The sequence below is a fragment of the Tachysurus fulvidraco genome, chromosome 1 (assembly GCF_022655615.1).
Source record: "Tachysurus fulvidraco isolate hzauxx_2018 chromosome 1, HZAU_PFXX_2.0, whole genome shotgun sequence".
NCBI lineage: Eukaryota > Metazoa > Chordata > Actinopteri > Siluriformes > Bagridae > Tachysurus > Tachysurus fulvidraco.
Window position 1 is genome coordinate 47278424 of NC_062518.1, and position 14962 is coordinate 47293385.

At 40.6% G+C, this 14962-nt stretch overlaps 2 protein-coding genes across 5 annotated transcripts in view; both read right to left on the reverse strand.

Annotated features, from left to right (window-relative positions):
* dnajb6b (DnaJ heat shock protein family (Hsp40) member B6b) overlaps nucleotides 1–3623 on the reverse strand; it is a 29777-nt gene extending 26154 nt beyond the window's left edge. The window contains exon 1 of one of the 2 annotated variants that reach the window (XM_027145542.2): nucleotides 3402–3623. The gene's annotated coding sequence lies outside the window, so the exon portion shown is untranslated. The remainder of the gene's footprint in view (nucleotides 1–3401) is intronic. The other variant, XM_047812942.1, reaches the window with a different exon arrangement.
* A 7306-nt stretch (nucleotides 3624–10929) lies between these two features.
* LOC113635285 (nuclear factor 7, ovary-like) overlaps nucleotides 10930–14962 on the reverse strand; it is a 33808-nt gene continuing 29775 nt past the window's right edge. Inside the window, exons 2-7 of one of the 3 annotated variants that reach the window (XM_047812908.1) lie at nucleotides 13018–13587; nucleotides 12840–12935; nucleotides 12530–12763; nucleotides 12287–12434; nucleotides 12074–12100; nucleotides 10930–11968 (exon numbers count right to left, since the gene is read on the reverse strand). In XM_047812908.1, coding sequence (XP_047668864.1) covers nucleotides 11424–11968; nucleotides 12074–12100; nucleotides 12287–12434; nucleotides 12530–12763; nucleotides 12840–12935; nucleotides 13018–13584 — 1617 coding nt within the window. In that variant the 5' untranslated portion in view covers nucleotides 13585–13587 and the 3' untranslated portion in view covers nucleotides 10930–11423. Of the gene's footprint in view, nucleotides 11969–12073; nucleotides 12101–12286; nucleotides 12435–12529; nucleotides 12764–12839; nucleotides 12936–13017; nucleotides 13633–14962 lie in introns of those variants that run through there. The other 2 variants (XM_047812889.1, XM_047812904.1) reach the window with 2 other exon arrangements.

Sequence of the window (14962 nt, forward strand, 5' to 3'; positions counted from 1 at the left end):
AATGACAACCAACGCCGGCACACAGGCTGTGTGCAATCTGATCTGTCCTACTTCCAACTCTCAGCAGCAGAGTGGGAAAAAAAACAATTAAACCCTACCGAGAAGAAATCTGAAACTTGTACATGCCCGGAGATCCAGAGCGAGACACGAGAAGCTTGTTGTTTATGTACGAGCTTGGGCTGTTCAGAAGAGACAAAGAACAAAATGCTACTAGTCAGGTCTGGGTCATAATTACAGCAGCTTCATGTAAATATCTGGGATTCAAATCTCTCTATTGAGGTTCAATTATTATCTATATATTTGTTATTATACATCTAATGGGTTCAAAGAAAGAAAATGTTTGTGTTAATATAGACCGAGTGCTTAGCAAACACCAAGTAATTAGCTAGCTAGCATCCGAGACTTTATTACTAGACATTAGCTCCCACAGTTTAGCCTGCTGGACTTGCTAATAAACCAATAAATGAATCACTTGTTGACTCTTTGGTGAATAAACTGCAGTAACAATGAAAAAGTTTTACTGTGGCTCTTTAGTCACGTGACCTCCCACAACTTCTCTTATGTAGACAAACTAAAAGATATGAAGGTGTTGAGTTACAGTTAAATGGCTTGTTCGACTGCTATTTCTATCCATCGTGCACTTTTAAACAAGTGAATACGTTTTGCCAAAACGTTTAAAGCGATATTTGGGTTTCTGTTAAAATGTATAGAAGGAGGGGCTAAGAGTCAAAACATACTGAGGACATTATCACAGCTGGAACTGTAAAGCACTCGCTGCAACTGGGGGTAATAACTCAGATACACAGGGCTGGGTGAGGCCGGGGGGGGGGTTTAAAAGAAGCAAAGAAAAGAAAAGAAGCAAAGAGATAGATAGAAATTAATTTTTGCTTATATCTATCAAAGATAGATAGATAGATAGATAGATAGATAGATAGATAGATAGATAGATAGATAGATAGATAGATAGATAGATAGATAGATAGATAGATAGATATTTCTCTTTTTGCTTCTAGATAGATAGGTAGACAGATAGATAGACAGATAGATAGACAGACAGACTAACGAGTTGCCATATAAACGAGTGACTAACAAAAGCTGGATGTGATTTTGCTGAATGCATTCTCTATGAGACAAACATGTCCTCATTCTCTAACACAACTTGTGTCATGTAAGTGTTACGCCCGAGTCGGTCCATGAGGAGAGCAGCCTTTGATTTTCCTATCATACAACACAACCCTGTTTCACTTCCTACTCAGGGAACCGACCCAGTCAGTGAGGGGTTCATTCCCAGAGCTGATCCCAAGCCCGGATAAACGGGGAGGTTGATACAGGAAGAGAATCCAGGCGTACATCAGATCCTCACATTTTGATGTGATGGAGATGATCCACTGTGACATCCCTGAACAGCACGTCATCAAGCTGCAATCCTGATTGAGCACCAGATGAACCGTATTGTGATTTGAAGCAACAATGTTCTGTAAAATTTAGTGTTTGAGTTAATAATACAGGCCGTGGGTACTGATTTAGACTTGCTATTGAATATCTGTGGGCTGTTTGAGACCTAATCGCCAATACCTAACCGCAAGACATGAAGACTTCCCACAATGTCTACGTAAGAGACTGCGTCCATGACAACAAACACAAACTGACTGAAGTATCCTTCCTGACTGCTATTTATACCCCTGTGCCCTTTCCAGCTGGGATCAGATCCCAGTGTCAGAGAGAACCTCCAGCTCCTTTATCCAGCTGACCTTCATTAGTCTCTGTCTCAGGTTCAGTTCCTTTCTCCACACTGTAAGGTTTACATTAGGTTCTCTAGCAGCACTAAATTTTACATCTCTACATAACCACAGCTTGTATCAGTGACAGCAGCCAAAGCGCACACACCAAAAACACACACACACACGTACCCGAAGCGCGCACACACACAACACGCGTGCTTGCACAAAGAACCACACAATAAAACACACACACGCGCCAAAGCACACACACAACAAAACACACACGCTTGCACGCTAAAGCGCACACACAGAAACAATCACACATGCGCCCGAAGCACACACACACACACAACACGTGCTTGCAGAACGAAGCACACACAATGACACACAACGAAACACACGCACACAACGAAACAAACGCACACCCACCCAACCACCAAAACACACTCCCACCCACAACGAAACACAATGAAACAGAAACACACACAACAAAACACACACGCGCACAATGAAATAGAAACACGCACACACACACACATCACACTAGATACAAGATTTTGCCAAAAAAACTTTGCCACTTCATGCCACATTTCAATGCTGATGATGAAGTTTGTTTTCACAGACAGAATGAAACCAGAGGAACAGAGAAACACCATCACATCACTAAACTCTACATCAGTAGCAGGGGGGAAATCGATACCACGCCAGGGTAAAGAGCAGTTTTAATCAATCCCATTCAGCCTTGTCCAGATCTGCACCTCTCTAAACAGATCTGACCATGATGGCGCTTTGTGAACACCAGATTGTCAGACTGCCAGCCTTCAGTAAGAACTAACTATGGCGTCACTTCCACCTTGTTGCATCACAAGGGTCTACAGTAACATGTGAATAACGGACATTTGGGAATGTTGGATACTTCCCAAAATCAGGAAAGGTTCAAAGTAGCATTGTAAAGATTATTCAAAGACTAAATAGCTCACTCAAATAAATAAAATAAATATAAATAAATAAATAAATACATAAATAGCTAAAAAAAAAAATAAATATCAATTAAGAACTACATAAATAAACAATAAATAAATAAATAAAACTACATTAATAAATAAATAACTACATAAATTAAACAAAGAAATAAATAAAAAGATAAATAAATAAAAATAATATTAAAAGAATAAATACATTTTAAAATAAATAAATAAAAATACATAAACACAAATAAATTAAATAACTAATTAAAAAATAATAAATAAATAAATAAAATAACTAAATTCATAACTACATAATAAAAACAAACAAAAAATAAATATAAATAAGTAAACAAACAAATAAATAAAAAGAGATGCCACAGCTGTTTCTAGAAGCCTCTACTAAAATGTTTATTACCCCTGTATGATAAGTAAAGTTTGTATTTTATCTTTAAGTTATGAGCTTGTGGAAGTTTCTAGAACAAAAGGATCACCTGGATGTGTAAAAAAAAAAAACCGTCATGCGTTCGCGCATGCGCACTAAAGGGCAAACAGAAACTGGATATTGTGTGTTTACTAAGTAAATAACTCCCACAGGTAAATTAGTAGCTTTGTAGCTGAACTAAACACAATGTGACTGCTTTATAGACTTAAAGCTCATTTGTACAGGAGAGAGAAGACTATTAACGTGTAAATAAAGACGTTTAATACAAACCTGCTGAGCGCGTGTCTGACCTCCTGGTTAAACCCTGCAGTAGTGATAGTGATGATGATGATGATGATGATGATGATGATGATAAACGCACTTTATCTGTATCCAAACGATCTGTATGATAACGTGCGCCACTTGTGTCCGTACTTCGCCTTGTTTCGATTAAAAATAAACGGAGGTCACCGCCGCGCTGTTCTGCGCATGCGCCGTGAGATAAACGTGTGTCTACATCCCGCGCATGCGTGCTGCGGTTACGCTCACAAACTCGCGTTTGTACTCCGGGTTGCCAAATCCGAGATTTTTACTCTTTGATTTTACATCACAATTCAATATTTTCGTAGTTTCAGATCACTCTTAGGGAGCTCACGTTATAAATGTGTACTTAGTATAAGTGCAGATAGAATAAAGTTTATTTAAAATTCATGGAATCAGTCTCATTTATAGCATTTAGCAGATTGACTCCTTTATCCAGAGTGACTTACATTTTATTACAGTTTATACAAATGAGCAGCTGAGGGTTAACGGCCTTTTTTTCAGGGGTCCCAATAGTGCAGCTTGGTGGACTTGGGATTTGAACTCATTCCGTTCTGATCACACACAACGAATTACATCTCTCTCACTTACAAGATTGAGGAAATCAAACACTGTAAAATTCAATAAAGTGAGCCTCTTAACAAACATACAATTCCACATTTGACCACCAGAGGGCATCTCTTGTTAATATTTTGTTGAAAACTGTGTGTGAGATTGAGCTGTGATTCTTGATTTCACTTGTAGTTCATTATGGGCTCTTCTGTCTGTCCCTGTATTTATGAATTCACTTCGTTATTACCTCAATTCTATATCTCTTTTCTGATTTCCCCCTGAAGTTCTTAGTCAAGCCTGACACTTATCAGCCAATCAAAAATAGAGGCTAAACAGTAGCCAATCAGAAAATAGCAGTATTGTATATGGGTAAGATTTAACACAACAACCAATGAAAAAAAAAATACCAAAAAGGGTATTTTCGATGGTCGAAACAGCCTGAGCCTGTCCTCAACACGAAACAGCCTGTCTCCGGACATTGTCCTCAATCATGACCCTAAAAATGGCTGGGCTTGAGCCAAAATGTTTGAAATGGGAGCAACATTACAAATGATAAAGGAGTCCAAAAAGGCCATGATCTCTCTCTCTCTCTCTCTCTCTCTCTCTCTCACACACACACACACACACACACACACACACACACACACACACACACACACAGAGGACTCTCAATTTTTGAATACAGGCAAGAGTGACATTTCCAACCCCCTTTGTGTGTGTGTGTGTGTGTGTGTGTGTGTGTGTGTGTGTGTGTGTGTGTGTGTGTGTCTGTGTGTGTGTGTCTGTGTGTGTGTGTCTGTGTGTGTGTGTGTGTCTGTGTCTGTGTGTGTCTGTGTGTGTCTGTGTCTGTGTGTGTCTGTGTGTGTCTGTGTGTCTGTGTGTGTGTGTGTGTGTGTGTGTGTGTGAGAAAGAGAGAGAGAGACACACACAGACACACACACACACACACACAGACACACACACACACACACACACACACACACACACACACACACACACACACACACAGACACACACACACACACACACACACACACACACACACACACACACACAAAGGGGGTTGGAAATGTCACTCTTGCCTGTATTCAAAAATTGAGAGTCCTCTGTGTGTGTGTGTGTGTGTGTGTGTGTGTGTGTGTGTGTGTGTGTGTGTGTGTGTGTGTGTGTGTGTGTGTGAGAGAGAGAGAGAGAGAGAGAGAGAGAGAGAGAGAGAGATCATGGCCTTTTTGGACTCCTTTATCATTTGTAATGTTGCTCCCATTTCAAACATTTTGGCTCAAGCCCAGCCATTTTTAGGGTCATGATTGAGGACAATGTCCGGAGACAGGCTGTTTCGTGTTGAGGACAGGCTCAGGCTGTTTCGACCATCGAAAATACCCTTTTTGGTATTTTTTTTTTCATTGGTTGTTGCGTTAAATCTTACCCATATACAATACTGCTATTTTCTGATTGGCTACTGTTTAGCCTCTATTTTTGATTGGCTGATAAGTGTCAGGCTTGACTAAGAACTTCAGGGGGAAATCAGAAAAGAGATATAGAATTGAGGTAATAACGAAGTGAATTCATAAATACAGGGACAGACAGAAGAGCCCATAATGAACTACAAGTGAAATCAAGAATCACAGCTCAATCTCACACACAGTTTTCAACAAAATATTAACAAGAGATGCCCTCTGGTGGTCAAATGTGGAATTGTATGTTTGTTAAGAGGCTCACTTTATTGAATTTTACAGTGTTTGATTTCCTCAATCTTCTTCAGTCGGTCCTGGATCATCTGCTGGACTTCTGCTTGCATTATATTTCATTGTTAATTCATTCTATCCCCTTATTCTCTCCACTCTCCTCCTCTAGAGGAGAAGTATTGTGAGTTTTGTGCTCTCAAGGGTCTCTCATGTTTCTGTCAGATCATCCAGGTTCTCCACAGGCTCAATGCATTTATGCTTCATTAATAAAGAAACTCCAGTTAAGTTGTCATATAGTCCAGGTGAAAAAGGGCTGAAGGAGATAGCTGAGCACACAGACTCCTGTGTGAGTCCAGAGTGCATGAGTGTACTGTACTTGTGTGTATATGTGTTTAAATACTACCTCTGAAAAGTAAAACAAGAATAAAGCGCATTTTGACTTCTCAACCCAGCCACCCATATCCTCTTTCCCAAACCTTGTGAGTTGTCCACAGAGATGTATAAGCAACTGGGTGTGGATGCTTGGGTGTTGTAATGTGTGCAGCATGATGCAATGTACTACCACCGAGCTAAAAATACATCAATTATGAGTTGTCTCCTTCACAAATCAGTGAGTCTCATATAATTCACATATGATTTTGGGTCACAATTGACACCAAATAAGACCAATGAAAATGGTCATTTGAAATTAAGACATTTAAATATATACACTATGTGTGTGTGAAACATTTTGAATTGTCTGATTACTCATCCTCATATCACCTCATGCCAAATGGCTGTCATCGTCATTGTAAATGAGAACTGGTTCTCAATTGACTCACTTGGTTAAATAAAGAAAGTATAACTATGGACTATGTTTGTTATTAATAAAATGAAAGGACATTCCTGAATAATGTCTAGTACCACAAAAAAACTACCTAGTGTGTAATGTGAGCTAAATACAGTACCTGTTTGATCAAATGAAAGCCCCGTGTGTTTCAGCCTGAAGAAGAATTGAACTTTAAAAAAATAGAAAAACAATTGAAAACCCTCTCCGCTGCTTCTCTCTTTCAACACATCCTGAGGCATCCAGAAATTGTACCAGCTCCGATTGTCTTCCGGGCCATGACGATTTTAGACCTCCACTGAGATGAGGCCGACTCTGTGAGGATCCCGAGACACCTAGAGATCTACCGGCTCTAGTTAGACTCTGCGATACTAAAGAGGAGATGCAACTCCATGTGGTCTTTGAGGACAACAATCTCCTCATCAATACAACATTTGTTAGACTGTATATTTATAATCACACTCTCCAGTGTCACCCATATGAGGATGAGGTTCCCCTTTGAGTCACCTCAGACTTGCTCATTGGGGATAAATTCCTACACATTTAAATATATATATAATATTCATTTTAAATTTTGTATTCTATTAATCTTTATATTATTCTTTATAATAACCTTTTGTTATATGTTTACGTTCTGTAAAGCCGCTCTGAGACAATGTCCTTTGTAAAAAGTGCTATACAAATAAACTTGAATTGAATCGAAAACAACTATGCGAACAGGAAATAGTCCCATCGGTAGCATTACTTACTCATTTGTCTCGTTTCCTCCTCCTTTTTTTTCTCTTGTTCCTGCTCTTTGTGTTTATATGCAAGGGTTTTAATCCCTCTGAGAAAAATTAAAAACTTCTTTTTTTTTCAGTTGTATACATTAACATTTAACAGTATTTGGCAGAGACTCGGACGCAGGGTGACGTACAAAACTCTCCGTCAATAAGTCTCTATCAATAAGCACATCAACCCTGCTTCTCTAATTTGCAGACTTAGGGAAAAAATCAGCCTAAATACTCTGTTGGGAGGAAAGTAACACTTCTTTTTTTTTTAAATACATGCAAATACATAAAGCAAACAGGGAAAATAAGAGCTAGATTAAGTGTTTCAGGAAGAGGTACAGTAGGTCTTTACCCATCATTTGAAGACAGCCAATAAGCCAGCTGTTCGGACATTTATTGGAAGTTAATTCCACAACAGAACAGAAAAGAGTATGATGTATACCTACATCTTACCGTGAGAGATGTTGGGACCAGTGGAGCAATGCTGGTAGCTCTGAGGGTGGGAGGTGCAGTGCCAGGAGCGATAAGAGCTTTGAGATAAAAGGGAGCTGGTCCATTTATTTATTTATTTATTTATTTATTTATTTATTTATTTATTTATTTATTAGGGCAGCATCAGTGTTTTGAATCTGATGCATGCAGCTACTGGAAGCCAGTGGAGGAGCTCAGCAGTGGTGTGGTGTGTGAGAACTTGGGCAGTTTGAAAACAAGTTGTGCAACTGGTTTTTGGATCATTTGCAGAGGACAAATTGCATTCAGAAGTAGGACTTCTTAGTCCAGTCTCAAAATGACAAGAGACTGAACAAGTACCTGAGTGGCCTGAATAATGGCAGAATCCTTCTGATGTTGTATAGAATAAACCAACATGAGCGTGTCACATTAGAAATATGGGAGAAAAAGTACAGGTGATTGTCAATGGCTATCCCAAGGTTGTGAGCAGTGGCTGCGCGGGAGATCAGAGAGTTGACCAGGGATATTGCAAGATCCTAGACATGGGGATGAATCACGTGGGATGACCATCAGTTCAGTTTTGCTGGCACTGAGTTTCAGCTGATAAGTCATCATCCATAATGATATGTTTGCCAGACATGCTGAGATCTGAGTAGAAACCATGGTATCCGTGGTAGGGAAGGATAAAATAATCTGAGTGTCATCGGCATAACAGTGGTAAAAGAACCCAGTGAGGAACTAACTTCTCCAAGAGCAATTATAGAGGGAGACAAAGAGAGGACCATGTACAGAGCATTGTGGGACACCAGTGGAGAGTCTGCCCCTAGCAGTTATCAATTATCTCCATGTTAACTGATATAAGCAACAAACCAGATAGAAAGCAAACCATTCCATGCTGCTCCATGAATTCCAAGACTCCTCAAGGTGGTCATGAGAGTCTTGTAGTTAACTGTGTCATATTCTGGGTCGAGTTGTGATTTCTTCCACTTCCTCTCTGCTGATCATAAATCTATCAGATTATAGCCATTACTGACAGCCAAGGGGCAAGACAGGATGTCTTCCTTTGTTTAGTGGACAGAGGGCCAAGGAGGTCCATGGTTGGGGAAAGGGAGGAGAGGAAAGTATCTAAGCCCAAGGGTAGGGCAGAAAAGCAGTCAGAGTCGAGAGGACATGAAGCTACAGAAGAGGGGAAGATAGAGTTTTGACAGGTAAGAAAAAGATGGTGGGAGTTTGTTTTAGGTAGGATAGGGTCACTTCATGGATCAGGAACAGAAATGCAATCAAAATGTAATTATGAATATTCCTTGTGTATGTCAGGACTCAGCCCAGACTTTTGGCCATGTGCCTTTGTTTACCTTCCTCGTCACATGTCTGCCCCACCTTCATCTGCTCCTACCTGTCTCCACACCTGATCCTAATCGTGTCTTTTGTATTTAAGTGAGCCGTGTTGCCGAATGCAGCGCAGAATCATTAGTTAGGTTTACCCTTAGTTACGTTTAGTCGTCATTTGTATTGTTTTAGTTATCGTCTTGTACTGTTTGTCTTTATTATATATTAAACCCCTTTTATTTGAAGTCGTGGCCTAATGGTTAGAGAGTCTGACTCGTAATCCTAAGGTTGTGGGTTCGAGTCTTGGGCCAGCCACGATTGAGGTGCCCTTGAGCAAGGCACTGAACCCCCAACTGCTCCCAGGGCACGCAGCATAAATTGCTGCCCACTGCTCCGGGTGTGTGTTCACTGCTGTGTGTGTGCACTTTGGATGGGTCAAATACAGAGAACAAATTCTGAGTATGGGTCACCGTACGTAGCTGTATGTCACGTCACTTTCACTTTGTAGTTCTGTATGAGGAATCTGGGGGGTATCACACTGGTATCACAGCGTTCCAGAACTACAAGGTCCATGCGGCAGCATACAGACTTGACGGAAGGACTTTCACAGAAACCCGCGTGAACTCCGAACATACAGAGCCCATCGCTAACAATCGGTATCAAGCCTAATGTAAAGTAAAAGTGTATTAAACATTAGTATACTTAAGGTACATTATCAAATGCGCTAACAGTAGCCCTGCCCCCAGCTCCTGACGCAAGCGGTTCTTAAATCTAGACCAGCAACGTTTTGGTGCTACTTAAGAACAGTGGTGTAGTCTAGATTTTTGTAGTGAGTATACTGTGATCCCCCCCCCCCCCCCAGCCTCATACGCACCCATCCTAGAGCGACACCCCATAGGCACCACCACACTCTACATGTAATTTAGAGTAATATTAAAGATTGCTTATGTGTTATCAACATTCCAGTTTATTATAAGCAACAAAAGACAGTCAGCTGATAAAACCTGTGCCCCAGCTCCCATATTCATATAACATTTAAAGCTAAATGTAGCTCTTAAAGGTATAGTTCACCCAAAAATGAAAATTGTGTTATTTCCTCACCCTCAATTTGTTCCATAACTGTATGAGTTTCTTCTGTTTAACACAAAAGATGATTGAAAAGATGAATATTTTTATATTTTGGAAAATAACACAATTTTCATTTTTGGGTGAACTTTATACCTTTAAGAGCTACATTTAGCCTTAAATGTTATAAGAATATGGGACCTGGAGCACAGGTTTAATCAGCTGTCAATTTCCAATGTAAATTTAAGAGTGAACAATAAACATTTGTTCAGTTCTATCACCAACACTCTTTCATTGCAGAATATTATGAACTGAAGGAACTGGTAGTTTACAAAGCTTTCCAAATACATTTGTACTCGGGCTGTGGGTGAAATGTCACCCGAAGCTGCTGTAGCTTTAAGCGCAGGCTTCCGAAAACAAAGTGTGTAGTTTGAGTCTGCTTTCGTTTCATATCTTCTTTTACATTAATTAGTTAATTTCTAATTTGCGCCAAAAAACACTGCCTAGCAACTGATTTTCCTCCTTGGTAGGTGACGTCAGATCAGGTCACAGGCCACGGAAGCCCCAATGGTCCAAAAATGTTAGTGATTCGCAATCGCAACCACAGTCTGTGTTCGCAACAAAGTGCGGGGTGAATTTATGAATGAAAGTTCTGTCAAAAAACGATATTGTTACGTATCCTCATGCTTTTTAAGTGGGTATACGGAAATCCTTGGCCTTTCCTAGTGGGTATATGGAAATCCTTGGCCTTTCCTAGTGGGTATACGGCGTATACCTGCGTATCACGTAGACTACACCACTGCTTAAGAACCACTTTTCCTGGTTCGGAGCCGGTGCTTTGGCAGTCGAAACAGAAAGAACTGGTTCTAAATTAGGCTCTGGCTCCGAACCAGCACTCGAACTGCCTCGGTGGAAAAGGGGCAATAATGGTCATTAAAAAGGTCTTAAAAAGTCTTAAATTTGACTGATTAAGCCCTGCAGAAACCCTGTTATCCTCACAACAATCTTTTTTAAATAAAAACACCATTTATGCAAGTGTTCAAAATGAACCGATTCTTTGCTCTGTCTTCTCTCGTGTGAACTGAGATATTTCGTATGGGATTGTGAATGTATACACAAGGTAGGATTAAAGTAAAAAAAAAAATTACAATTCTTCAAATTAATTCCCCGGACAAAATATATGTTAAAATTAATGTGAAATTAGAACTAAATTCAATATCATGAATGAGGGATAATACCAAGGCTATAATACCAGTCCAACGCTTAATATTTATGAAATTGTAAAAGATTACTTTTTAAAACTGGAAAATTGGGATTAGGTTTGATTAACAGGACAGATGATCAGTGCTGCTGAATTTCTACCTCCATCATTGAGACAGGGGCTGAAACATGGATAAAGTTTCTCACTGAAAGTCTGACCAGTGAATGAGTAGATATGAGATTTTGCATCAACATCATAGAAGGAGATCAAACCCTCCTCATAATCCACAAACACCCCCACCTTCTGAGGAGCCTGTTTCAAAGAGAGGGAGACAGGAGGAGAGTCCAGAGCCAAATATTCAGCCTTATTCCTTAGCCACAGCGACCAGTATCCATTTTCAGGGATGTATGTTATATCCCCTTTCCTGTTAATAGACTCTCTGACCATTCCTAAATCCCACTCAGTCTTCCCTCTGACCTGCACCTCATAGTAAAATCTGCCTGATGTGAATCCTTCCTTTCCCAAAACAATGAGCCAATAATCAAACCTCTCTGGATTATCAGGGAGATTCTGTTTCTTGTCTCCATGGTTTACTTGTTTCCCATCATCAGACAGGATGAGATTAGGATGAGCTGTATCAGGATCCAGAGTCACATCCACTGAAAGACAGAAACACAGCGTACATCAGTTTTATCACTGCACAGTGTGGAACAGTGAAGAAATCTAAATACATTTAGTCATGTGATCAATAAGAGCTCGCAAACCTGCATATTGTTGAATTCTCTTCAGTTCTGTTTGGAAAATAAAATTGGAAAATATTATTAGCTTTAACAGTTTTATTTGGTGAGACTAAATGTTTATTATAAATCTAAACAAGATACGGCAACAATAAAAAATACATTGAAACGTGTTTCTTTTATAAAGAATGAGTTGTCTCATATTAAAATAAAACCTCTTACAATTCAGTAAATACTGACCAGCTTGATCAAGCTTCTCCATTTCCTCTCTGAGAGTTTCCTGAACCTGAGACAGAGCTCTCCTCAGAGTCTCCACATTCACATAAGTGTTAATTGTGAGGTCAGTCCAGTCCTGGGTGTGTGGAGGGCTGCACAGTGACGGGTAAATCTACAGTACAGCAGGAGAGAGGAGAAATCCCTCAGCATGGGGACTGCTGTCCTGTCATGTGCTGCAGTGATATTGAGAAACAGAGGGACTCTGACCTGTAGGAGGTGGAGGTGATCCTCAGTATGTGAGAGCTGCTCCAGCTCAGTGTTTCTCCTCTTTAGCTCAGTGATTTCCTGCTCCAGCTCTTTAATGAACTCTTCAGCCTGCCTCTCTAATGCTTTTTGCTTCTCCTCCATCACCTTAAACAGCTCAGCCTGGCTTCTCTCAATGTAGCTCATCAGATTACTGAAGATCTCCACAAAGTCTGTTTTCTCCTTCTCTGTGGTTTTCTAATATGGGACAAGTTAAACAAAATCATTCTTTTCTGTATAGATATGTGATATGTATATTAGTTAAGAGACTTACTTCATTGAGCTTTACAGAGTGTTTGATTTCCTCAATCTTCTTCAGTCGCTCCTGGATCATCTGCTGAACTTCTGCTTGTGTCTTTCCCAACTGGATCTAAGTCAAATATTTAGAAGTATATACACTTTCATTTTCATTCTTAATGTAATCTTACAGTTAGTCATTTCCTGTCTCTCACCTTCTTCTCCCCACTCTCCTGCTCTAGAGGAACAGTGTTGTGAGTTTTGTGCTCTGCTTCAGTACAGAACTGACACACACACATCTGGTCGTCTCTACAGAACAGCTCCAGGGGTCTCTCATGTTTCTGACAGATGTAGTCCTCCAGGTTCTCCACAGGGTCGATCAGTTTGTGCTTCTTTAACGAAGAAACTCTTTCGTGAGGTTCCAGGTGAGTCTTGCAGTAAGAGGCCGTACAGATCAGGCAGGACTTCACAGCTGCACATTTCTTTTCACAGCAGATGTCACAGAGCACCTGAGATTGGGTGTTTTTTCCCACTAGAATTTCAGAAGACTTAAATGGAGCAGCAAGTGCAGAGATGAACGTATTCACACATAACTCAGGTCTCTTTGGGAAACTGGTTTTACACACTGGACACTGGCAGTGTGAACTGCTGTCCCAGAACTCTTTGAGACAAATCATACAGTAGTTGTGTCCACATGGAGTAGAGACTGGATCAGTGAACACATCCAGACAGATGGGACATTGAAGACGATCTTCACACAGGACACTGCTGGAGGAAGCCATGACCTGGGGTGTGGATTTGACCACAGAAAACATCCTATTTAAAAACATTCATGAAAGATTTGACACTTCATTACATTTTCAATTATCTGTATTGTTAAGCTCCTCAATTCATCAATGTCTGAAAGCCTACAGAAAAGCCTATTTTTTATCTCATGTACTTGCAACCCACATTTCAAGGCCACTACTGAGGATATAAATGTAAACAGAGTTTTGTGTTTGTTGATGATTGTAAAACAGCTACACACTGATCTGGTTTGTTTGTGAATCTGGTGGTGGTCTCTCTAGGCAAGCACATGGAGACCAGACTACCCAGGTAACCTGATTGGGATTCGACTAAATGTGGTGGCTTCATTATGAAGCCATTTTGTGGGGTTTTATATTGCTTGCAATACACCAATCTCCTCCAGAAGGCTGTAACTCGACTCTTGGGTCTGGACTGGCCAGAGTTTGCTACCACAACCACTGACTCCCCTGAGGCTCACACTTGTCTACTGTATGTCAAGGAAGATCCAGCCAGCATCTATGGAGGTGGCATATTCATGGTAGAGTATCAACTGGGCAACAGATCCAACAAAGATTGTGAGGCAGACTCACACATTAACCCTGTATCTGTGCTCTTTCACCAGTTGCCACCTGAAAGGTCATTGTAGGGAGCAGAAAGTAAATGACAGGCTCAAGCACTGCTGGGTCCATGTGCTAGTCATGGATGGAGTGAGCACCTCTGCTGTCCACATCATATTTCCTAATGAAATGGAGAGTGCAGCCCTGTGACCTCTTAGCCATGCCACATGCCCAAGCAAGTCTGTTGATGCAGTTGACCCACTTGCACCTGATTGGGGGCCACCAAGGGGCCACCTTCTGTCAGTAGTATTCCTTTGGGCTTGTGGATGATCTCACAAAACCAACACCAGAGCCCCTGATCCCGCTTCTGATCATTGGCTTCCCATTTGAGTGTGTACACATGAACCTTGTCAGGCCACTCCCAAAGACAGCCTCTGGACATGAGTACATCCTTGTGATAGTGCATTATGACCACCAGCTACACCAAGAAATATTGGGAAAAAAATTATGCTCATCTTCAGTCACACCAGGATCCCCAAGGACATAATCACAGACCAAAGTACACCTTTTACATGTTGTCTCATGGCCGATCTGTGTTGTATGTTGCAGACACTGAAGATAATGCCACACCAGGTGGTAGACAAGATGCATAACATCAATCCAATGGCTTTACCCCCTTTGAGCTACTTTTAGGTCAGTGACCCTTGAGCCTGCATGAAACACATTGAAACAGCCCAGAGAGTCCAACAAGACGTTTACAATTGACCTGCTCAAGCCAGAATGTTTCAACCTGGCAGTTGTGTGTTCTTGCCCCTCC